At 57.8% G+C, this 24166-nt stretch overlaps 3 protein-coding genes across 5 annotated transcripts in view; 1 reads left to right on the forward strand and 2 right to left on the reverse strand.

Annotated features, from left to right (window-relative positions):
- L3MBTL2 (L3MBTL histone methyl-lysine binding protein 2) overlaps positions 1–571 on the forward strand; it is a 16796-nt gene extending 16225 nt beyond the window's left edge. Inside the window, exon 17 of one of the 2 annotated variants that reach the window (XM_029206112.1) lies at positions 42–571. In XM_029206112.1, coding sequence (XP_029061945.1) covers positions 42–229 — 188 coding nt within the window. In that variant the 3' untranslated portion in view covers positions 230–571. The remainder of the gene's footprint in view (positions 1–41) is intronic. The other variant, XM_029206114.1, reaches the window with a different exon arrangement.
- Positions 1–9912, reverse strand: part of CHADL (chondroadherin like) — an 11811-nt gene extending 1899 nt beyond the window's left edge. The window contains exons 1-5 of one of the 2 annotated variants that reach the window (XM_029206111.1): positions 9746–9912; positions 8070–8238; positions 5840–7534; positions 5146–5312; positions 4295–4493 (exon numbers count right to left, since the gene is read on the reverse strand). In XM_029206111.1, coding sequence (XP_029061944.1) covers positions 4295–4493; positions 5146–5312; positions 5840–7534; positions 8070–8238; positions 9746–9888 — 2373 coding nt within the window. In that variant the 5' untranslated portion in view covers positions 9889–9912. Of the gene's footprint in view, positions 1–4243; positions 4494–5145; positions 5313–5839; positions 7535–8069; positions 8239–9745 lie in introns of those variants that run through there. The other variant, XM_029206110.1, reaches the window with a different exon arrangement.
- Positions 9913–13911: 3999 nt separating this feature from the next.
- The window catches only part of RANGAP1 (Ran GTPase activating protein 1), a 25991-nt gene continuing 15736 nt past the window's right edge, over positions 13912–24166 (reverse strand). The window contains exons 8-16 of the mRNA XM_029206431.1: positions 23151–23264; positions 22686–22785; positions 22516–22600; positions 21312–21444; positions 20186–20305; positions 18462–18564; positions 17425–17513; positions 17031–17152; positions 13912–14978 (exon numbers count right to left, since the gene is read on the reverse strand). Of these exons, the coding sequence (XP_029062264.1) occupies positions 14909–14978; positions 17031–17152; positions 17425–17513; positions 18462–18564; positions 20186–20305; positions 21312–21444; positions 22516–22600; positions 22686–22785; positions 23151–23264 (936 nt within the window). The 3' untranslated portion in view covers positions 13912–14908. The remainder of the gene's footprint in view (positions 14979–17030; positions 17153–17424; positions 17514–18461; positions 18565–20185; positions 20306–21311; positions 21445–22515; positions 22601–22685; positions 22786–23150; positions 23265–24166) is intronic.

The raw sequence follows: 24166 nt of genomic DNA on the forward strand, positions 1-24166 counted from the left end.
TCCTGAGGGCCCGTCCGTAGGAAGCCTGATTTCTTCCCCAGATCCTGAGGCCGCGCCCTTCCCGGAGTTACAGGCACACTCTCTTCTCCCTGCCCCCCACCTCTCTTCCTCCTCAGTCATTACCGTGCGTGTAAAGGAAGAGCATCTCGACGTGGCCACGCCTGACAAGGCCCCGAGTCCAGAGCTGCCCGTTCCCATCGAGAACATCAAACAGGAGACAGATGACTGAGACTTCCTCGTTGCCTGCCCAGCCACCCAGCTGGCAGCCAGCCCAGGGCGCCTCGACTGCCACCACCCCTCCACCCCACTTTCCTCTGGAGACTGAGCCTTTCTGCGTGAACGCTGCCTGGTGCTGTGGGCGCTGGGCAGCAAACGAACACCCAGGGTCTCCCGGACCCACCCTGTTGCCTCTAACCCCTCCCGGGCAAGGCCGGCGTGACTAGGGCTGCTGAGACCCACAGACTCGCCTGTGAGCAGCTCCCTCTCCAGCTGGAGTTCCCGAAGCTCTTCCTTACCAGCCTCCATCCACGCCCACCATGTCCCTCAACTGCCAGGGGTGAGGGGCCGCACACTGGAGGACAAGTTGCTTGGTGGGGGGGGGGGGGGGGGGGCTCAGCGCGCGCGCGTGCGCGTGTGTGTGCGCACACGCGAGCCTCTGTGTGTGTATGAGCACATTCAGCGTGTGTGTGTATGTGTGTTCGAGCATACACATCCCCTGAGAGGGAGGCTGCCACCAGCATTGAACTTAACCCGCTCTGGAGCCCAGGGGGGCTAGGACCTGTCCTTTTCATTCTCCTGTTAACCAGAGACGGGTCTGGCCCTGCCAGAAAGTCACAGGGCCGCGATAGAGTTGGGTGGTCAGCCCTGCTGGCTGAGGTGGCCCTGGAGGAAGGGACACACTTCCTGGCTCGTTTTCCTCACTGTTAGTGTCCTTAACTCCGTAACATGTTTTGAATCCCCTTCTCTCTAAAGTACCTTCTAGAAGTTCATCTAACATCTGCCCAAATTTCAGCTGCTTTCTTTCCCCCAGTTAGTCTCCTTTGAAACTGTCTCCTCCCTCTGATCCATCCTCTCTTCAAGAGACCCTCTTCCTGGAACCTAAGGTGATGGCAGGTGCTGTCCTCAGCCCTTTTCTTTCCTTCTACATGTTTGGGTAGTGATGGCACGGCAGTGTGGGTCCCTGTGTCACCCCTTTAAGGGCTGCAGCTGTGCCGGGCGGGTATCTGGCTTCCTGGACTGTCAGGTGCTTGTCAGATGGGGTGCTGACCGTGGATGTGCTCAGGACCCAGCTGTTGGGTGTCATCCCAGAGATGGGGTGACCAGCCCAAGGGGAGCTGATTTCCTGTCAATTCAAAGAGAACTTGATCCTTTCTCCTTTTCTAAAGACACTCTGCAGGCCCACATGGTATAGAAACCAGGCCCAGGAAGCACCCTCCTGCAGCCTGAGTTCCCCAAAACATGACTAGGTGTGTGTGGAACACAGTGACGACCAAGGACGGGGCAGGTCCCAGGAAAGAGGGACCATGCCTGACCCCACCCCCATCTCACACACACCAGACTTGAGTGGTGATGGGTCAGTCAGTGGCATCAGCTCCCAGGGGAGGAAGGTGGCATGTGTGTGCACTTCAGCTCTGCCTTTGTTGAGGGTAAACTGCTCAGCTGAGACTAATTCATCATCCCCGATGCTCTTGCCGTTAATGGATCCAGTTCTGACTGAAGAGCTTCTAGGAAAACAGGACTTGTATGGCATTTTGGCCTTCGGTTGCTTCTTCCTGAATGGAGAAGTGAAGCCTATAGGTGCCGTGAGCACAACAGGCAGAGCTGGAGGGCACGATTAGCTGCCCTTGCGGCCCTGGACTGGCCTCCCATACTTAACTTGCATGAGACAATTGAATCCCTTTCTTGCTGAAGTCCAATTTGTCAGCGTTCTGTTCTTAGAGCGAGAGTGCGTTCTGATATGCCACCCGACGGTGTCAGTTACGAAAACTGGGTGAGTTCACACATGAAGAGTGCAGAACACAAGTGTCACCTGTCATCTCCGGAGCTCCCCGTCTCCATAGCAACAACATGCTATATTCTCCTTATTTATGTTTCAGCCATTCCCCTCCCAAAACCACAGGTTCCAGAAAGCCCAAGTATGTGACAAAGTGTACATAACGTGTTGCTGGGACCTAGAGGTTAATTTGTTACAGATGGAAGTGTTGACCTCTGGGACATAATAGCTCAAGGCACAGAATGAACCTTGTTCCTCAATTGCCCTTGGATGGAACCAGGTCTCGAAGTCTCACAGCAGCAGGGCCACCTGATGGCTGGGAAATATCCTAAAGAACAGAACCACTTCCACTCCCTGCTCCCACTGCTTGACAGCCTGCAGCAGCTCCCTGGTGCAGATTAGGCCACGTGCAAACACCTTCCTTTACTATCACCCCCATCTGGATCCTCAGCTCTGCTTGAGGGACGGGAAGCAAGGGCACTACCATTTGTGATAGCCTCATATGACAGGCACTAGTGTACAGGCGTTCACACGGCTCGCTTCATCTTCACAGTAATCCCGTGAGGACGCGCTGACTCATTTTATGCATAAGAGACAGAGGACTCGTTAAAGTTCAGTAACTTGGTGGCTTGACAACTGTTAAATGACAGCAGTGGGAGCAAGCCCAGGCTCGTCTGCCAGGTGCCTTCGGCCAGGCAAGTCCCCCAGCCCAGAACACCCTGCCAGGGCTCAGGGCCCTTATCCTTCTTCGATGTCTTGGTATTCCTGGGAGGAAGCTGCCACCTTCAACAAAGTAAAAACAAAAAGCCTGTTTGGTGGCGTATCTCCGTGTCAGAAAGGGTGGTTGGATGGGGTGGCCCGCGAGGCCCCATTCCTGTTGCAGCTACAAAATGTGGGATTGGCGTGCGGGTCTTTCAATGAGAGTCCAGACCTGGAGGTGAACCTGTCGGGGCTGCTGCTCCCGAGTCAAGCTCAGCATCCACGCCGGTTCTGTTCATCACAACTCCCGGCAGAAAGCGCCGCCCAAGTGTTCGCCGAGCATGGCCGCCGTCATCGACCCTGGTTCCAGGTCTCGCTTCTAAGGCCGAATGCTCACCTTCAGCCTGGGGTCTTTTTAGGGGTTCTTCCTCACTCCCAGCCGACCTCCACAACGAACACTGTTTCGGGTTGAATTAAGTCCCCACGAAAAAGATACACCTCAGAATAAGGCCTTATTTCGAAATAGGGTCTTCACAGAGGTGATCCAGTTAAAATGAGGTCATTAGGGTGGGCCCTGATCTAATGACTCATGTCCTCATAAAAAGGGGGAATTTGGACACGTCCAGCAGGAAGACGATGTGCAGAGACACGGGAAGACATCATGTGACGGTGGAGGCAGGGACGGGGCTTGTGCTGCCACAGCCAAGGAACATCTGGGGCCCGCGGAGGCTGGACGGGGCACGGAAGGACCCTCGCCTCGAGGCCTCAGAGGAAGCACAGCCCCGCCAGCACTCTGATTCCAGGCTTCTAACCTCCACATCAGTGAGACAATACATTTCTGTGGTTCTGAGCCACCCAGCTTGTGGTAGTTTGTGGTACTGCAGCCCTAGGGAGCTAATACAAACACCACCTGATGGTCCCTAGGTGCCCCAACTCTTCAAGCTGCAGGTCCAGAAGCAGGCAGAGCCCTCTCCCTTCCTTCCCAGAGCCCACCCTGTTCTGGTCACGGCTTTCCTCTAAGGTCTGCCTCCCCTACATCCCCTCACCACCCAGCACGGGTCGCCACGTGGAGGGGTGCCCATGTCCTGCCCACTCTTCTCTGATGAGCTGTGAGATTTTGCTACAACTGAGCGTTCCAGTGTGAATGGGTTTGTCCGGACAGCAAACGTAACGTCAAGGGGGTGATGGAGTCCGACCCGTGGCACCAACCACACACCTGCACTCCTGCTCTTCCCGCCCCAGGGATGAGCAAGGCCCCCAAGATCAGGTGGGGACAGGCTGAATCAATGGCAATCCAGCAGTAACAGTCACTGTGGGGTTCTCATGGATACCTAGGGTCCTGGGATGCTGCAGCTTAATCGGAAAGGCCATTGTCCCATGGGATGAAACAGTCATTTCCTTACAAACCCACTCTGGGCTTAGCCCAGAGGTGGAGGAGGTAAGGAGAGGGGGATAGACATTTTTTAACGGAAGCAACAGGGTCATTACCCAGATCTAGAACCTCATGAAATTGGGACCAAGACAAGTCAGATCCCTGCTACCCCAGGGGCTTTAAAACCTGACCCACCCAGCGAGGCCTCCCTGCACCTGCCCCCAACCAACCTTGTTCGCTCCCTGCCGTCTTCCCTTCATGGGGGTCCTCTGGGCACTAGGCCTGGGGGCCGGCGTCCGTTTGGCCTTCCCGGCAGCCCAGCCCGGGCAGGCTTCAAAGACAGCAGCTGCAGCCTTCAGGCTCTGGCCACGGGCACTGGGAGGGGCGGCACAGGCGGCCTCCACGTGCAGGTTCAGCCCAGTGAGCCACCTGAGGAGAAAAGGGGGTTCGGGGAAGCTGCTGTGCTGAGCTTTCCTGAGGAGAGCGAAGAGGTCCTCAGTGATGTGGGGGCAGTGGGACTCGACCACTCACCAATTATGTGACCCTGAGCAAGTCATTTCAACCTTCAATCCCCTCCCTGTAACAGGGGGCCAGTAATAAACAGTTCCAGAGGGCTGAAGACCCAGACGCTGTTCAATCTAGATAAGCTATCTAATTTAATGTAATTCTTACGACCACCACCAGGAGGTGGATGCAATCGCTATCATCCCCTTTCCAGATGAGGGGCCGGCACAGAGAGGCCACATGGCTCAAAGGTAAATGGTCAGTCACAGACGTGGATTTGAGCCCACGTCACCAGACTCCACGGTTCTTGTTGCTTTCTTAGGCAATGACGTAAAGTGCTCTCACACATTTACTAGGTCCCACCCCACTAGGCTGGGCAGATTTCATTCCCACTTTATAGATGAGGGAACAGGGGCTCAGAGAAGCCCACCCAAGCCCCGTGGATGTCTGGCTCCCCCAGGAAGGGTAGCTGGCCCTGGAAGGATCCTCGCCCGCCAAAGGAGCTCAGATGGCACCAGGGCTTGACTGAGAGCAGCTGCTGGGTCCCCAGCTGGGGCCTTCAGTTGGGGGTGCTTACCTGTGAAGTGGGAGCAGCTGGCAGTCACAGTGGAAGGGATTGCCACTGAGGTCGATGAGCTCAAGCTGGCTGAGACCAGGCAGGGCGGGCAGTGCCTGCAGCTGGTTCTTTTGCAGATGTAGGCTCTGGAGCCGAGGCCCCAGGCCCAAGAAGGCCCCCGGAGAAATCTGCGAGAAGGCGCCAGGCCCTGGTGTGAGCTCCTGCCAGGCCTGTCCCACCCCCAGGCCTGGGAGGGAGCCTCATGCTCCCCGTGCAGAAGGGGAGTAGAGAGCCCAAGATGGGCAGGAAGGGCAGTGCTGGGGTGGAAACCCAGGTTTTGCCAAAGCACGTGCCCTTTGCAAGTCACACAGACCCCCAGTCCATGGTTCTTTCTGCTATGCCTGGACCCCCACATATTGGCAAAGCTGTGCCCACAAAGTGTGCAACAGTAGGTAACCCCACGGATCCACGTTCCTCCCTCCTCCAGGCCTCGGCAGTGCCCTCCCTGCCAAGCCCCTCCGTGTGGCACAGCATTCCTCCTGGTCTGCGGCCCACACCTGAGCTCCCTGGGGCAGGCGCAGGGTCGGGCTCATCTCAGGGACCCCACGCCCAGCCTCGGGCCTGGCACTGCAGGGGCGGCAGTGTTGGTTGAGTGAACGCAAGCTGTGTAGACCCTCGTGCTGCCTCCCCTCACCCCTGTTCCCCCTGTGCCCACCTGCTCCAGGCCACTGCTGTTCAGGAAAAGGTGTTGCAGCGAGCGGCCCACGGGCCAGAAGGCCCCATCTTGCAGGGCCCTGAGCGGGTTCCCCGAGAGCTGCAGCTCCAGGAGGGCAGGCAGCCCCTCCAGGGCCGCAGTGGGCACCTCTTGCAGCTGGTTCCTATCCAGGTGCAGCTTCTCCAGCTCCTGAGCGGGGCCCAGTGCCCCGGGGGACACTTGGGTGATGCGGTTCCCACTCAGGTAGAGCCAGCGCAAGGCCCGCATGCCTGCCAGGTCCCCCAGTGCCAGGCGGTCCAGAGCGTTGTCCTGCAAGTGCAGGGAGAAGAGGCTGGGCAGGGCGCGCAGGGCGGCCCCTGGCACCTGCAGGAAGCGGTTGCGCTCCAGGTACAGGTAGCCCAGGCAGGGCGCCCCTTTGAGGGAGGCAGCGCTGAGGCTGGAGAGCGTGTTGTCCGAGAGGTAGAGGTAGAGCAGGCTGCCCAGCCCCGCCAGGGCGCCTGCTTCCAGCTCTGTGATGCCGCAGTGCTGCAGGTGCAGCGACACCAGCTGGCCCAGGCCCGGGAAGGCCTCTCGGGGCACCAAGGGGAAGTGGTTCTGCCTCAGGTCCAGGAGCTGGGTGTCGTTGGGGAAGCCGCGGGGCACGACCTGCAGGCCGCGGCCCTCACAGCCGCTGTGCCGGGACTCAGGGGCGCACACGCAGGCGCGAGGGCAGGGCCCGGGCGCCCCAGTCTTCTCCTTGGAGGTGCCGATAGGGACACGGGGCCGCGCGGCCGCCACCTCCTCCTCTTCCTCCTCCGCCCCGGCTACGGGGCAGCGCAGGTCCGAGGGCCGCAGGGCGTCCAGGGCCTCGCCGCGCAGGCGCCGCGGCTCCCCGCACGCGCCGTCCGAGCGCACGCGCGCACGCGCCAGCCACTGGAGCAGGGGCCGAGCCCGGCAGTCGCACCGCAGCGGGTTCCCATGCAGCCGCAGCCGGCGCAGCTGACCCGGGCCCTGCAGCGGCTGCAGGGCATCCAGCTGGTTCCCACGGAGGTCCAGGGTGTGCAGGCGGGGGCAGTGGGCAAAGGCCCTGGGGTCCAGGGCCTGCAGGGCCCCGTGGTCCAGCCTCAACTCCCGCAGGCCGGGCAGCACCAGCCCGTCCTCCTCGCCCGTGTAGGTGAAGGGGTTGTGGCCCAGCTCGAGGCGGGCCAGGCCGCGGGCCTGGGACAAGGTCGCCCCGGGCAGGGACTGCAGCTCATTGTGGTGCAGGCTGAGGCGGCGCAGGGCGGGCAGGCCGGCCAGGGCCTCGGGGGCCAGCACGCTGAGCGCGTTGTGGGACAGCTGCAGCCAGCGGGCGCGCACCAGCCCCTGGAAGGCCATGGCGGGCAGGTAGACGAGGGCGTTGTGGGCCAGATTCAGCGTGGCCAGCGCGCCCAGCGCCCCGAACGTCCCCGGCCGCAGCTCCTCCAGCAGGTTCCCCTCCAGCTCCAGCCGCCGCAGCGAGCCTAGCCCGTCCAGCGCCTCCTGGGGCAGCGCGTTCAGGCGGTTGGAGGCCAGGTTGAGGAGAAGCAGGCGGCCCAGGCCTCGGAAGGCACCCTCGGCCACCAGCTCCACCTGGCAGTGCCGCAGGTCCAGGTGTGTCAGGTAAGGCAGGTCCCGGAAGGCAGCTGCGGGGATCAGCTTCAGCATGTTGCCCTGGAGGTCCAGCCCGTGGGTCAGCTGAGCAGGGAGAGGTAGGGGAGGCTGAGCGGCACCAGGACCACGGCCTTTGCCCCTTGCTTACCCTGGCCTTTGCACGTGCTGTTCCCTCACCTGGAACACTCTCTTCCCCCTCACGTTTCCTTCATTCTCTTCATCCTGCTCCCTGACACCTCCTCCTGGAAGCCTTCCTCCCCAGCCGCCTGGGTATCCCCTAGTCTAGCACTTTTCACATTGAATTGTCACTGCTCCTTTACTTTCACTCTTTTCCTCTAGCTCTTGACTCCATAGGACAGAGACCATACCTTAGTCCAGTATATCCCCAGTTCTCTGCCCACAGGGCCTGTAATTAACTCAATGCTGTATCTACATAGGTCACCTAACTTGTTCCAATTGCATAGCATTTTAAATAGATTGTCTCCCTGTTGTTGGTTATTATCATTCCCATTTTACAGATGTGAAGACTGAGGCTCAGAGAGGAAAAGTGACAGATCCACTGGTGCCAGCCCGGGCACCTCCTGCTGTCACCCCCACCACCCCATCTTGCCCTGCTGACCTCAGGGATGGCATTCGGCACCTCGGTGAGGTTCTGGTGCCGGCAGGCCACATGCCGCCTGGAATTGTCGCAGACGCAGGTCTGTGGGCAGCGCTGGGCAGCTGCGTGCCACGTTGGCCCCAGCGGCAGCAGCAGAAGCAGCAGCAGCACCACGGAGACACTCTGGGGCCTGGCAGAGAGAAGAAGGGTCAGGTGTTCACAGGAGCAAGGGTCCCACACTGTCCACTCACTGAGCCCAGCTCTTGTCCCAGAGCCCCTCAGATGTCTTCCTCCTTTGGCCCCAGGGAAGCTGTCATTACCCTGAGCCTCCAACCCCTCCCCAGAGCATAGATTGCATTGTTATCCCTGTTTTATACCAGAGGAAACAAGCTCAGAAAGGCAACCCGGCAAGTCCCTTTGATTGTCTGCCAGTGGCTCAGTGAGGCCTTGCCGAATGCAGTTCAGAGGCGTGCCCAGGCTGTGCAGAAGCCCCCGGGCCCAGGGGGAGTCGTGTCCTCCCAGGGTGAGGTTGGCGGTGGAGAGAGAATCAGCCGTTCCTCAGACGGAAGTGGCGGCAGCACCGTGGTGGCAGGGAGCGTAATGGCACCCACCTCGAGAAGACAGCCTGGCAGCCGGAGGGGAGGACCCAGGGCTGGCACGACTTGGGAGACCAGGTGTCGTGGGATCCGAAAGCCCTGAGGAGCCTTAATGGCTGGTCAGAGCCACTCTGACAGGCAAGCAAGGGGCTCCAACTTCTCTCCTGTTTATTCGTCTGTTGTCCTCTCTTCATCTTAGTGCCACCCCGCTGGCCTGGCCTGGGATGGGGGGAACTGCGGGTATGGCCTTGGGGCTGTGCTTTGGGCAAGGTCTGTCCACTTTCCTGTCTGTCCATCCACTCCCCATCTACCCAATACCCAGCTGGACCCCTTTACCTCACAACTACCGCCTGCCTCTCCACAGGGAGGCCCGCGCCACGGTGGCACTCCTGGCTTCCCCACTTCCGCTCAAAGGGAACCAACCAAAGGGAACTTTCCAAGGTACAGACGGGCCCTGATACCCCCGGCTGAAAACCCGCCAGCCTCTCCTCAATGCCTTTGCTGGGAAATCCTGACTCCTGATTCCCCAACTGGTACCCGCTCAGACCCTTCAGTGGCACCCCGGGCTCCCCCACCATCAGCACGCAAAGCAGCTCCCTCCTCTCTGCCTCACCAGCTTTTCCCTCTGTCCTCAGCTCTCTGAGCAACCCTTCCTGATCCCTGGGCTGACTCCCACCCTGAGCCTCCCGTGTTTCCACTCACTGGGTTGGCTGTCACCATGCGGTTTTCAGTTTCCTTGGGGTCCCAGGGTCCAGCCCGGCCTTGGGGCTGGTGGCATCCTGTAGAGCTGTAGTGAGGCTGAGGCTCAGGGCAGGTCGGGGGTGTGGGGACAGATCCCTGAAGGACAAGCGTCCAGGCCTCAGGCCTGCCTAGCGCTCCGACAGGATCCTGGAGGACTAGCCCAGGGGAGCTCCTGGGAGCGGCCACGTTCACCGTCTTCCTCGGAACCCATTTCAGAGAGACCCTTGGAGAATCTCTGCCCCGGGAGATCCCAGAGCCCCTGTCCCCCAGCCCCTGAGAGGCCCAGAGAGGGGCAGGGGTTTGCCTGTAGGCACTCAGCTTCTCTAACCCACCTTGCCACCGCAGGGCCCAAAGACTCACCCCGCCATGCCGATCGCACGGCCAGTCCAGCCTGGAAATGCAGCACAGGGGAAGGCTGGCAACGGTCCCTGCCTGGACGCCAGCGGGAGCCCCCCTCCCAGCCCGCAGACCTGGCAGCGGGGACAGGGCTGAATGGGAGGCATTGTGAGGTGAGTGAGGGGCGGGCATGGCAGGAGCAGCGGCTGAAGTTGCAGGGCTTCTTGCTCAGAATCCTGGCCCAGGCCTGAGACCCGAGTTCCTGGACCGGCCGAGCAGGGAGGGGCCTCAAGGGGCTGGCCAGTGGGTCCCAGACCTAGGCTTCCTCCGGCTGTGTCCCTGGGCAGGGCTGCACCTCACCGAGCCTCAGTTTCCTACTCTGTGAAAAGACAGAGTATCAGTAACTAGCTCATAGGGTTGCTCTGGGGGTTAAGGTAGGCACCTGGCACATAGTAGGTGCTCAAGAACAGTTAACTCTGCCCTGTTTTGTGCTTATAATACATTTACATACATTGTTTAGCACTGTACATAAATTCTTCTGTAAATTTGTTTTTTTTCACTCAACATCAGGGAACTATCTAAATTGATTCTTCTTAGTTATATTCATTCATTTTGACTTGTATAGTATTCCACTGTATAAGTGTATCAACTTATTCATTAATCTTGGACGTTTAGGTTGCATCCAATTTTTTGTTATTACAGTGTTGCAAAGAATACCTAAATACTTATCTTCCTGGGGACATGTGCATTTTTTAAAAAAATGAAATAGTTCATCTAGACCATAGCAATGTATGCTATGATTTTTCAGATCCTATGATACTTTAGATCTGTGTTTCTGGTGGAAATGCAGCTTTCATTACTGTTTTTTGGCTTTAAAAACAAAAAACAAACAAGAAATAGTGTCACACCACACACAGACTTTTTATTAACATTTATTTGGCTGTGCCGGGTCCTAGTTTCGGCATGTGGGATCTAGTTCCCTGACCAGGGATCAAACCTAGGCCCCCTGTATTGGGAACGCGGAGTCTTAACCACTGGACCACCAGGGAAGTCCTCACACACAGACTTCTGCATGTGCTTTATTTCACTCACCAAATTCTATCAACAGTATTGCACAGTGTGGCTGTCTGGCTTTTTTTAATCAGTATTATTTTAGTGAGATTCACCTATGGTGCATATTGTAAAAATTCGTTCATTTTTATATAGTAATTCCAACATTCCCTTCTATAAATATTCCACAACAGCGGCATGGGACAGAGGCAGGAGCGCAATCTGCCCCAGACGCAGGTAATAAGGAGGTGTAGTCTCATTCTCTCTCCTCCCTTTCTACCCAGAGGCAACCCCTTTCATGAAGTAGTATAATTTTACGATATAGGGCATTAATTTTTTTAAATGTATCAAACAGTGCATATTATTTTGCAAACTTGTTTCTTTCACTCAGCAGTGTTTTTTGAAGATTTACTCAGTGGATACAGGTAGCTTCTGCATCCGGTTTACTCATTTTAACTGCTACATGAGATCTCACTGCATGCACGTGCCATCATCTAACTATTCTACTTACGGACATTTGGTTATTTCTTAATTTTCTGGTATCCCTCATCAGGCTGCTGTTGTACATGTCTCCTTGTGTACACATACAAGTTTCTCTCAAGTAGATCCTTAGAAATGGAATTTGGGGTCAAAGGCTACATGCATTTTCAGCTTTCTCAGTACCTGCCATATTGCTGTCTATAGTGGCTTTTATTAGTTTGACATCCCTCCAGCAATGTGTAAGACGTGCCAGATTCACCTCTTTCCTGGTGTCACCTCTTTTAATCGTATTTGCCAGTCTGGTCTGAAATGGTATTATCTGTGGTTGTATTTCACATTTCCTTATTTTCCAGTAAAGTTGAACATAATTCCTTTTTTAAAAAAAATTTATTTTATTTATTTTTGGCTGTGTTGGGTCTTCATTGCTGTGCACGGGCTACCTCTAGTTGCGGCGAGCAGTGATTACTCTTTATTGCGGTGCGCGGGCTTCTCATTGTGGTGGCTTCTCTTGTCGTGGAGCACAGGCTCTAGGCGCGCGGGCTTCAGTAGTTGTGGCGCACGGGCTTAGTTGCTCCGTGGTGTGTGGGATCTTCCCGGGCCAGGGCTCGAACCCATGTCCCTTGCATTGGCAGGCAGATTATTAACCATTGTGCCACCAGGGAAGCCTGAACATTTCTTTTTGCTCTTCAGGTCTCCTCTTCTGTGAACTGCCTGTTTATACCCTTTGCCCAATTTTCAACTGGATGTATATTCTCAACATGAATCCTTGTTATATATGTCGCAATGTCTTTCTACTCTCTCACCTTGTCGTTAACTTTTACGGTATTTTTGGTCATTGTTTTTCACTTTTTATTTTGAAATAGGCAAGTTTGCTTATGGCTTGTGCTTTTTGTGTCAAGAAATGCTCTCCTGTGTTTAATTTTCCTTTAAAAAATATGGCTCCTTAGGCAAATGGATTTGGATCACTTAGAATCTTGGTGCACGACGGTGGCCTAACTGTGCTTCCACCCCATCCTGTCCCCTGCCCTCCCCAGACTAACTCCTATCCTGAAAGCTGGGTTTGTCACACGCATACACAGGCCCACACGTTCCATTTACTGGCTTTTGAACTAAGAGCGTTAGACAGATTTTCTTCACTCGACGTCACTATTGATCCACCCATGGCGTGCACGGTGCATGCCGAGCCGCAATGGATGCATTGTCACTGCTGTGTAACACTGCGTTGTGCGGCTTTGCTCCTGATCCATTTTCCTGATGGCCTGTGAGTCACTTCTAGGTTCCTGCCATCAAACAGTGCTGCTAGGAGTGCCTTCCGCCATGCTTCCTGGGGGGTTTCCAGTCTGAGCTTTTAGAATGGAATTGATAGTTTGTGAGCTCCTGGCCCATAGCTGAGCTCCTTTTAGTGGGAATAGCTTGGTGCTGAGCAGGCCTTCGTATGTGGGGGTCACAGGCTGCCCAGGCAAAGGCATCTGTGATCTTGCAGACCCCAAATCACGGTGCTCAGGCACCTGGAGCAGGGGCGGGGCACCCTCCTCAGTCCCAGGGTCCCAGGAGTCAGGCACTGCCGACCTGTTGTAAGGTTAAGGAAACGAGATCTGTGCTGCTTCTCTCAGTCTGATCTGAAGCTTGGACCCGCATTAGCTAGGAAGGAACAAGGGCCAGCCCTGGGTGGCCTGGAGGGAAGGAACACCCAGGCCAGAAAACCTTGGACAGACCCCTATTCGGCTCCAAGCTGCAGTTTCTCCGTCTCTCAGATATCACCTGTGAAAAGTCCTGTTTGAACCTCAAGACTCAGCTCTCGCACCCCTCACTCTTGAAGGCTTCTCTGACCTCACTGCCCACAGTCCCCACTCTGGGCCACACATGGTCTCCTGCACCAGGCTGGGAGCTCTCCGAGGGCTGCACCTGCAGCCCCAGAGCTCAAAACAGGGCCAGGCAAGGAGATGGGGGTGGAGTTGGTCGGACCTCCACCTGCTTTATCAGCTGGGAGGAGGGGAGGGCAAGGGCCTGGACATCGCTTCTGACACCCGGCCTAGAAAGATGCTGGAGTAGTCTGTGGCCAATAAAGACACATTGCCCCCTAAAAAACGTCGGAGGGACCTCTCTGTTCCTGTGCCTGCTGTCTAGGAGGGGCAGTAAGAAGTGCTGGGCTATCCTCACACCGCTGTGGCAGCCGGAGGGGAAGACCCCAGGGGTGGTGCCCTCCACTCTGGGCCCCGTGGCGGCTTCCCAGGCAGGCCCAGGGGCCCCTGCCTGTGCAGCCAGCAGGGCCTGTGGCAAACTGTGGACACCGTCCAGCTCAGCCAGGCCCACCAATGGGGCAATGAAGGGGCCAGTGGAGCAGCAGCCCAGAGGTCGGGTAAAGGGTGAAGTGGGGCCAGGCAGGTGAGACAGGCCGCAACTCAGATCCTCCCCTGCCCGGAGCAGGAGTCCCACCACCCTCCCCGACCCCTATGAGTCGCTGCCCCTCCTGGGTACCACCCGACCAGCTGTCCCACGGGAGCCGGCATGCCCACAACAGAGGAAGCATCCAGGTCTGCCCCAGGTCATGACACAGGGCTGGCCCGGCAGCTCTTCTGCAAGATGGACTGCCCCCCTACTACAGACCAAGATGGGGTCACAGTGGCCATGCTGAGGTGGGACCCCAGGCACCAAGGCCTTGAGAACAGCCCACTTTAGGTGAAAAGCTTCTCAAGTCTCCGCTGCTGCTACACATGACTTTATTTGTGAAGCCCCGGGCACAGCCCAGACACACAAAGAGCATGAAAGGAAGCACAGGTGTCACAGGGCATGCCCGGCCCCCACCCGGCCCCTGCCCCAGATCCTTAAGGGTGCCCAAGATGCAGCTCAGGCATCAGTGGGCCCTGGCCCTGCCCCCCCAGGCTGGAGAACAGGTTTGGGCCTGCCCAGATGCCCCCTCCAGCTCAGCACGCAGGCCTGTCACAGACACTTCCGCAGCCAGAGAAGGGCCCACTGGGCACAGAGCCGGCACCGTCCAGGCAAGTCCAGCTCCTAGACCCTAGCGTCTGCCCACTGGCTTCTCTTCCTGTCCACACGGTGTGGGTGCCAGGGTCTTGCCCTCTGCTCGCGGCCCCACGCGCAGCAGTCTCTGGCCCTCGGGCTGAGGGCTCAGCACAGCGTGGGTGGATGGTAGGAAAAGTGGCGGCTGCAGGACCGGGACTTGGCGACAGGAAGCAGAGGCAGCCATCGGGTGAGCAGCCCCAGGCAGGGCAGGAAACACCCAGCCACAACACGGAGGGAACAGCACACGGACAGCGACACCCCAGGCTTTGGCGCAGCCCCAGAGGATCAGGAAGGCAAGGTGGGTGGGGACAGCCACCAGGGCCTGGCGCCTGCAGCACAGATCAGCAGAGCGTCCTCAGATGGCGGTGACTTTAATGGCAGAGCAGCCTGCAGCCCTTCCGCCTGGGGGCCAGCTCCCCTCCAGCGGGACCAGGGCCAGTCCAGCAGGGAGACGTTAAAAATCCGAACCCCGACACGAAGCACACACCTGCACATACGCCGCACCAACACACGTACTCAGGAGACACGACACACGCGACAAAGACCCTCCCTGCTGCTGGCCAGAGTCCTTCCTCTGAGTCCCTTCCCAAGGCACCGGTCCAGGCCGAGGGATGGGGAGAGACCAGATTGCGTCTAGACCTTGTAGAGCGTCTGCAGTAGATTGTGGCGGGCAAAGGAGCAGGATTCCAGGGCGCCATTGGGCCTGCGGGGAAAGAAGGGTCACCAGGTGGGGCAGGCACCTCTGGGGGCCAGGAAGCTCAGGCTACATCAGGGCCAGTTTCCCACCTGTGAAGATGGAGTGGGGGCCGTTTCTGAGGTCAAAATATACACCCGACTCCATCGTTCTCATTTTCACAGTGACTTTGCAAGGGAGACGGTAGCTCCCACCTTCTGCAGGTGGGGGTAGGTGGGGCTAAGAGGGGCGGGTGATACACCCGAGGCCACATGGCCTAGAGCTGGCCAGAATACAGGCCCGCCGAGCCGGCAGGGAACCTGGGCCTCTGCTCTCCACCAGACAGGCTCTCCGAGGCCTCTCCAGTGTGCACAGGGCCAGGGAGCCCTCAGCAGCCACTAGTGCACATGTAAGAGTGGACCACAGGAGTCCCACCTGGGCCCCTACGAGTAACAGGTTACCATCAAGATCATTAGTCTCACTGCAGAGAAAGAAACTGGTGAAAGATGCTCAGGGGGATGGGTGAGCCTGTGGTGCAGCCAGGGCCGAAGCCCACAGACACCTTACCTGGTCCCGTCCGGGCTTGGATCCCAGACCACTGGGCTGGGACTTGAGGGAAGGGGGCATGCATATCACTCCACCGTCGCTCAGTCACCCCCAAGGCCTGGGGGCAGCTCTTACCAAGCCCCCCTCTTTTAAAGTGGAATAGACTGAGGCCTGCACTGGAAGGCAGGCAACAAGCCAGGAGGAGGCAGCTTGTCAACTGACCATCAAGGGCGAGGGTGTCCATGCCCAGCCCAAGGGCCACACAGGGGATGATGGGAATGCAGAGCGAACAGTCCCAACCAGGGGTTGGAAGGAGACAGAGGGAGCTGGGCTTCATCAGGGGTTGGCAGGCTACGGCCACCACGTGGGGACACCCCAGACAGCCTGAGCGAAGGCCCACAGGTTGAGGCAACATCTCCTGCAGAGGGAACAGGTGTGGGGAGAGTGCACCTCGCTGCGGGGAGGCCAGGCTGCAGGCAGCACGAGATCCAGGACCAGGGTTTGGACTTGCCCTGGACTCCGGCAGAGGAGCAGCTGCAGTGCAAGGGGCGGTTTGGGTGGTGGGAGTGTGGTGGCAGAGAGGGGGGCAGACACGGCAAGGGAGTCAGGCCCAACTAAGGAGGCGCTGCTATGCACACGGAACTAAGAGATGTCAGGTGGCAAAGAGGCCGAAATGCCAACTAGGTCCTGGGGGACCGGCGCATGCTCCTCACCCCCCACCCCAGGCGGACTGCCCCATGACACTTCGTCCCACGCTCTAAGCACCCTGACTGATGGTCTGGGCCCGCCAGTGTTACATGTCCCCCAGGGTGCGGGCACCTCCTTTCTCCTACACCCCCTCCCACTTTCCCCCAAGGCGCTGGATTCACCGCCAGTGTGGCTGGTCAGAGCTCTAGGAGACAACCTCACCCACCCCTTGGTTGGGCAAATGGGGAGACTGAGGCCTGGGGATGGCCGGACGTCAGCTGGGGGCCACACAGGACCTCAGTGAGGATGGGGACAAGCCTCCCAACCCGCCCCTGATGGGCCCTGAGGTCTGGAGGCTCCTTTTTACTCGACTGTGGCCAGCGCCCCACCTTTCCCAGGACGCTCCAGGAGGAGGCCAAGGTTTCGTGTGTCTGGGCACTTGGCGTCCCCAGGAGAGGGGCCTGCGGCTGTGGAAGGCCGAGTGGGCAGACCCCTTTGGCCTAGGTAGCTGAGGGAATGAACACAGAACTGCTCCCAGAGACGCTGCCGGGTACAGGACCTGGGTCAGCAGCGCGACTGTGGGCCAACACCTCCTTTGACCCGGAGCTCGCTTCCTCGTCTGCAAGATGGGGCCAGTGCACATCCCCTGTCTCTCTCAGGGAGACACTGTCCCCGAGCCCTGTGTCCTCAGCTGGGCACAGGGGTGGTGAGACTCAAACACAGATGCCGAGAGCCCGAGAGGTGTGAGGGCCTCTGACACGCCCCAGTCACCAGGCCAGGGAAGCCTCAGCTGACCAGAGGCCTGCACGCGTGGCCACCGGCCGCGTGAGCTGACGAGGGCACACTCACTTGGTCACGAATGCCAGCAGCAGAGGGGCAAGGGCCTTGGGGAAGTACTCCTGCTGCACCATGTGATTCAATGCCATCAGGGGGCCGTACAGGTTGGCAATGGCCTTGATCTTGTCTTCACTCTGCAAGGGGAACACACAGCAGAAGGCAGGGTGAGCTTCAAAAGGTCACCTGGGGGACCCCAGGTCTCTACCACCTGGCCCCTGCTGACAGCCCCACGGCCAAGGTCAAGCTGAATCCTAAATCCTGTCACGAAGGCCGAGGCTGCTTAAGCAGACCCAGGCCTGGGGCCAGTGTGGGTGACAGGCCCCGGCAGGACTTGAGGTGCGGGATGATGCAGCCTCTGGTGCACCCCCGCCCCCCCTCCCCGGGGCCCGCACTCCTTCCAGCGCACCTTGAGCAGCCCCATGTGGATGAGGAGCCTGGTGAGGAAGGCATTGGAGTTGAAGGAGGATGAGCTGAAGGCCTTCTTCATCAAGGTATCTGCAAGGCAGAAGCAGCAAAGAGGCCTAAGGGCCCGCAGCCCCTGAGCACACAGGCTGGGCCCTGTCTCCTGCGCTCATCAGGAGGTGAACACGGCGGGTGGGATGTGGACACAGGTGGCAGACTGAGGGGACAGCTAGCACCAGGCGAAGGGCTCAACCTGCCAGCTGTGATACCTTGGCCCTTCTCTGTCCTGGCCTCACAGATAAGATGGGCTTGGGCAGAGATTAAGTGAGGCAGGTCACCGCTGGGGGAGGTTTCAGCCATTCTGGGGGTGGGGGAGGGGGAATGGATGGGAAGGGACGGGGGGAGGCAAGGCCAAGGGCCCGCAGGGACCGCCTGGGCCCCTGCTTCCGAGCGAGGCTGTTCTGGGAAACCGAATTCAGGTAACCCGTTCCCACAAACGCCCACGGTGAGGCGGGGCTCTCAGGGAGCAGACACGGAGACTCCCACCCCCACCCCACCCAGCCTCCCCTCCCATGGACCCTCCCGTCTCAGTGTCACCCACAACCCTGGAGAAAGCCTCCCAAGTGTTTCCACTCCCTTCTACCCTTTCCCTCCCCCCTCTGCCTGGCCCAACCTGGCCACACTAGAGATCCTGGGAAGCCTTGGGAAAGATGCGGGGAAAGCAGGGGGACCTCCAGGTGGAGGGGACTGTGTGTGCACAGGCTCAGAGGTGGGGACAAGGGCTCAGCTCTCATCACCCCTCCTCCGAGAGGTCCGACCTTCCTGCGGTGGGCGCCACCTGGCCCAAGTTCTCACCGTATAGAACTGTATGGCTTTGGGAAAGGCCTCAGTTTCCCCAACTGCAAAAAGCAGAGAGGCGAGCACCCGGCCGGCTCTAAGGCAAGAACCCAGTGGAAGAGCAGGTGAGAGGAGAATGTTCCGACCCGAGCCCCGGGGGCAGCGAAAGGCAGGAGCCATCTGGGCCCCACCCACCCCACGTACCTACTGCATCCTGCACCGCCGACCTCACTGTGGCTTCGTCCTTGAACACGGAGGACACCTTCAGGAAGGCAGAGACCACCTTCTCCGGATCAGATGTGTCCGTCTGAGGACACAGGAGACAATGGCTGGTCACCAGGGGTGAGAGCCCCAGGGCCTTGGCACACAGGGGGGATGTGCCTGTGGCTAGAGGAGGCCTTGGCAAGAAATGGGCCTTCAATAGGCAAGGACAGGTCCTGCCTCGCCCCACGCTGTCTCCTCAGAGCCTGGCATGGGCCCGGCCACAGCAGGTGTGCACACACACTGAGAGAATTCACGTTAAAAATCATTATCCCTGTGACCTGGCGATCCCCTTCCTGCAATCTAACCTGACGAAATAATCCAGAATGCACACGATACTTAACACGCAAGGAAACTGACCTCAATTTCCCTGACGACGGAGAAAGGTGGAAAGAATGTGAATCCACAGAAACAGTGGATGGCTTAAGTGCTGCATCCACTCACTGAGATAAAGGGCACGAGAAGAGTTTTACTGACACAGGAAAATGATGAATGGTATTAAGTGAAAAGGTGGGCCACATGGAGGTTTGCATCATACAATCTCATTTATCATGGGGGAAAAAAATAAGAGTACAGAAAAATACAAACAGGAGATAAAAAGCAAAAATATCAAGCCAGCTCTGCGAGTGGCCCCTTTTATTTCTCTGCATAGACATACCTCAGAGATACTACGGGTTTGGCTCCAGACCACAGCAATAAAGCAAATACCGCAACAAAGCGAGTCATGTGAATTTTTTGGTATCCTAGTGCATTATTTAAGTCTGTTAAGTGTGCAACAGCATCAAGTCTAAAAAAGCCACATACATGATTTAAAAAGCACTGTATTACTAAAACATGCTAACTGTCATCTGAGCCTTCAGCAAGTCATAATCTTTTTGTTGGTGGAGGGTATGAAATACTGTGAGAATTACCAAAATGTGACGTTATCTAGAGACATAAAGTGAGCAAATGCTATTGGAACAAGGGCACCAATAGACATGCTCGACACAGGGAAGCCACAAACCTTCAATTTGCAAAAAACGCAGTAACCGTGAAGCACAATAAAACAAGACGTGCCTGTTTTTATCATTTAACCTCTTTAAGCCTCAGTTTTCTCGCCTGTAAAATAAGAGTGGAAGGGTCTACACTCTGGGTTGCCAAGAAGGTTAGATAAAATCATGCCCAAGTATTCAGAGCAGCAGCCAGCAGACAGGAGATGCTCGATAACTGTCTCCGAATGAACGAAGTAACGACCCAACCAACGAACAAGTGAGGCTGGAGCAAGAACGCAAGTAGACTGGGACCTGCACAGGGGCCGGGGGCGGGACAGCTGTTCTAGAAGCAGCTGGTCCTACAGAACACACAGAGGGAAGCCTAGGTGTGTGTGCTCACATGAGAGTCCTGGGAAGATTCCCGAATTCCAGTCATCACTGAGGTGCCACAGGCTTACCCTTCCTCGCAGCCCAAGTGTGTTCGCAGTGGGCGCAGACATCTGCAACCACTGGTCACACCCATTTACACGTGTGTGTGTGTGTGTGTGTGTCTTACAAAAAAACAACACGTGGTAGTCCCCGCCCCCCACATCGACAGTGCCCCGCCCCCCCAAATCCCGTGCTCTGCCTGAACCTTTGCTCTGGCAGCTCCTGAAGCCAAGGCCGGAGCAGGTCTGGTGTCGGAAGCGCTGTTACCTGTTGGGCTATCAGCACGGAACTCTTGGGCCCGAGGCGCAGCAGCTTCTCCGGGGAGGGGAAGGCCAGGAAGGTGGAGACGTCTGCAGGAGGCGGGGAGGACAGGACAGGAGCTGGTTCCTGGGGGACAGGTGGCACAGGTGGCTCTGTAGAGGTCCAGATCCAGACTCCTTACCCAGAACATATGCCCCTCATGCAGGCCAGTCAAGGCTCAGAGTCCAGAATTCCCCAAAGTTCCCCAAGGGTGGGGTGCCCACATTTGCTGGCCCTGGTCGGCTCCTTGTGTAAGAGCCTCTGGGGTCGGGGCAAGCCACCTCCCTCAGACTCCAAGAGCCTGGTGCAGCCAAATGGATCCTCGCCATGACGTGTGATGCTGCAGAAACGACTCCAGGGCTAAAGTGGCCTCACCAGGAACTAGAGCCTCAGCCCGGGTAAGCACTGCTGGCGAGCACCAGAAGTGCCCAAAGAACTAAAGACGCCCAGCCATTTATGGAACTGCTTCCATAAAACTGGACAATCAGCCAAATTCAACAGCTGCTGAATCTGTCCAACCCAAAGTCCTCCCGAAGCTTTATTTGGGAACCTCTGAGGGAACAGACGTGGCAGCCCTGAGTCCACCAGCCTCCCGGCCAGGAAAGGAACACCAAGTGTCCAAGCTGAGTCACCGAGCCAGCCAGTCTCTGGAATGGGGGCCATCCTTATGGGTCACCAAGATGGGTAGGAAAAAAACTTCTAGTTACGCTTGTTTTTTACCCTGTTCTTTTAGAAATACTTATATACCCCCAGCACAGTGGGAAATCCACGTATAACTTTACAGTTGGCCCTCTGTATCCGCAGACTCAACCAGCTGAGGGTCCTGCAGCACCGCAGTATACAGTTACTGACTGCGTGTAATGTAGCAGCGTCACGTGTGTTATAATTTATAGATGAATAAACACATCTAGACTGAGGTACATACAAATACAACTACGTTGGAATGATTTCCTCTTTCCACAAAGAGTGTGCAGTCAAAACTAGTTTGCAGTCACTGCGTAAGAGGATCCCACACCCATGACCCCCGTGAAAAACGTCTCAAGATTTCACGCTCGGGGGACCAGGGCTCTGATGTGGCAACCACGGGACTCACCCCACCGTCAGGATCCAGCATCTTCCTGGGCGGTGTGGTTGGCCGCTCCCTTCGCTCTCCCGGCTGTGGCTCCTCCTCCTCGTCCTCATCCTCGTCCTCCTCCTCATCCTCGTCATCCTCACCCTCATCGTCACTGCAGAGGACAGGGTTGGCTAAAGCAGACCCTCCCTGCCCAGTGGCCCACGATGGCTCTGAGAACCCAAAGGCCCCAGCTGGGCAGGAGCCTGCACAGGGCGAGGGGCGCAGCTGCCGCCAGGGTGGGGACACGTAGAGTCACCAGGGAGCCCATCCCTCCTTGCTCATCACCCAGGGAAGCCCACGCTGCAGACAAGGAAGACCTCGATCTCGTCCCTGTCCCAAAGGAACCCACGGCCCCACTGGGGAGACAGAGAAGATGAAGAACACCACCTGTCACAGCTGGGGCCCAGGGCCTGGCAGGAATACTGCCCAGGCTGAGACGCCCGGGACTGTGCTACCCACATCTCGCTGACCACAGGAAGCTATGGTTAAGGGCGAGGGAGGGGGCTGCCCTGCCTCTGAGGAAGGCTGTTCCATGTCCTCTGGACTGGGAGCCCCTTGAGCCCACCTTGGCATAGCTCCTAGCAGCGGCACTGGGCCTGGCCCTGAGGGACACAACCGACGACCTGACAAGTGAATGAAGCCAACGCAGAGACTGGAGAGGCAGGCGGAGATGGGTGCTGAGGGCTGAACCAACTCCCATCCCGATCGAGGAGGCAGCCCCCCACCACCCCACCCCCGGCCTCCGCGAACCCAGGAAGCCCCACTCGCCTGTGTCAATCTCCTCCTACAGTCAAGCTCTAAGGCTGGTTTCAGGAACAATGCCGAGCCCCCCCCGACCACTACCCACGCGTCACTACGTCACTGCTGCCCCACCTTGCCCGTCACATCACCTTGATGATCGAAGGTCATCCCTTCAGAGGCCTCCCCAACTCACCCACTCCAAAGGATGACCGATCTCAGCCCCCATTTGTCCCTTTGCTAAACATGTGATAACTTGATTATTCCGTCTCACTCCTTGATCCCTCGCCCGTGGCAACGAGGTCTTGTGAGTCAGAAACCTTGGCTGTCTTACTGTCATATCCCTAATGCCCAACACAGTGCCTGGCACATCACAGGGACTCAACCAACGTTTACTGAATGAATAAAAGTAGTAACAAAGGAGCCACTGATCCAGATTCCCTACCTGAGGGACGCCAGCACCTTGGCCATGTTGAAGCCATCCAGCACTTCCTGGAGCTGCTCACAGCCTTCTTCTCCCAGGGTGTTGCCTGCTCGCAGGGGAGGGAACAGAGGGTCAGGACAGGGGCTGGGGCCCACCCAGCAGGCCTGGGCCGAGGCCACCACCCCTATTACCATTGAGGTCCAGTTTCTCCAGCTCCACCTTGTCAGCCATGGCCTCAGCAACAGACAGAGCAGCATCTCTCTGGATTTCACCGAATGACAAGTTCAGCTCCTAGAAAATAATGGGAAGGGGTAGAGACAGATGATGGAAACACGGGCCGGGAGGCCTGCCACTACCCTGAAGCCTCCGTTTCCCCCTAGTTAGGGTGCAGTATACTTCTACTATATGGCAATGACCCGCACCACTCTCCTCCTCCTTTTTGAAAAATGAGAGACTGCAGCTCAAGAGGGGTGAAGAGACTTGCACGGAGTCACAGGCGGAGGGTGTAGAAGAAGTGGGCTATCAACCCAGGCCACCTGCCTTTGAAGGCTACAACCCTGCCACCTCCCCCCACAGCTGCTCTGCCCGCACAGCTGTCACCCCGAGCGTGGGGGAGCCTGGACCCCGGAGGGAGGAGGCAGCCAGCCAGCCAGCACCTTCAGCTTCGGCAGGCCCCCGTGGACGGCGTCTGCGATGGCGACGGCGCCCTTGGAGCGCACCAGGCAGTCCCCGAAGTTGATCACCTCCACCTGCCGCAAGGCCTTCAGCGTCTGTGGGAAGTGAGGACCAGGGTGAGGGCCCTCCTCGAGCTGGTGCCACACCCCATATTGGTCATCACACCCTGTCCCTCCTGTATCCAGTCTGGGGCACTCATCAGCTTTCTTGCTGCCCCCACGTGGCCTCCTGGCCTCCGGCTAAGCCCCCTTCGTGGCTCCCTGTTACTCACGGGAGCACGTCTCAAGGAGTCAGCAAGGCCACAAGGTCTTGCCTTCCCCCTCCAGCTCCTCCAGCCCTCCAACACACCTCGAACCCTGGCCTGTTCACACCAGGCCCAATGGAGCACGGCTCCTGCCATCTCTGGGCCTCCCCACGTGCTGCTGACCCCTCTGCCTGAAACACCCCTCCCGCCCTCCTTGTCCAGACAAAGTCCACTTGTCCTGGAGAACTTGGCCAAAATGTGACCTCCTCCAGGAAGCCTGCCCTGCGTCTGACTGGAGCTTCCTGTGTGCTCCCCAACCCTTGCACACGTCTCTGCTAACACCCCACGGCAGGCCTACTAGACTCCTGTGGGGTCACGGGACACCCAGCCAGCCACTGTGCTCACGGCCCTGTGCTGTTGCCGATTAGCTACTTCCTCCCCTCCTCGAATTAGGGCTCCTTGAAGGCAGAGTCTTTGACTCAACTCTGTGTGGCCTGCACTTAGTACAGGGATGGGCGCTAGACAGGGGCTCAATCAACAGCTGACGAAAGAATCAGCGAGGAAACAGGCTGAAGCAGCCTCCAAGTGGCCTCTGAGAACAAAACCAGCGCCGACAGCCAGGGCTGCACGAAGGCAGCTTAGGATGTGGTGGTACGGACATGCAGAGCTGCCCAAAAGGGCACAGGCCAGCTCGTGACACACGCCCCGCTCTGGAGATGTTCACATGGCTGAACCCATGGGATACACACCAGG

This window comes from Monodon monoceros, unplaced genomic scaffold, assembly GCF_005190385.1.
Source record: "Monodon monoceros isolate NGI ecotype Baffin Bay Population unplaced genomic scaffold, NGI_Narwhal_1 Super_Scaffold_6, whole genome shotgun sequence".
NCBI lineage: Eukaryota > Metazoa > Chordata > Mammalia > Artiodactyla > Monodontidae > Monodon > Monodon monoceros.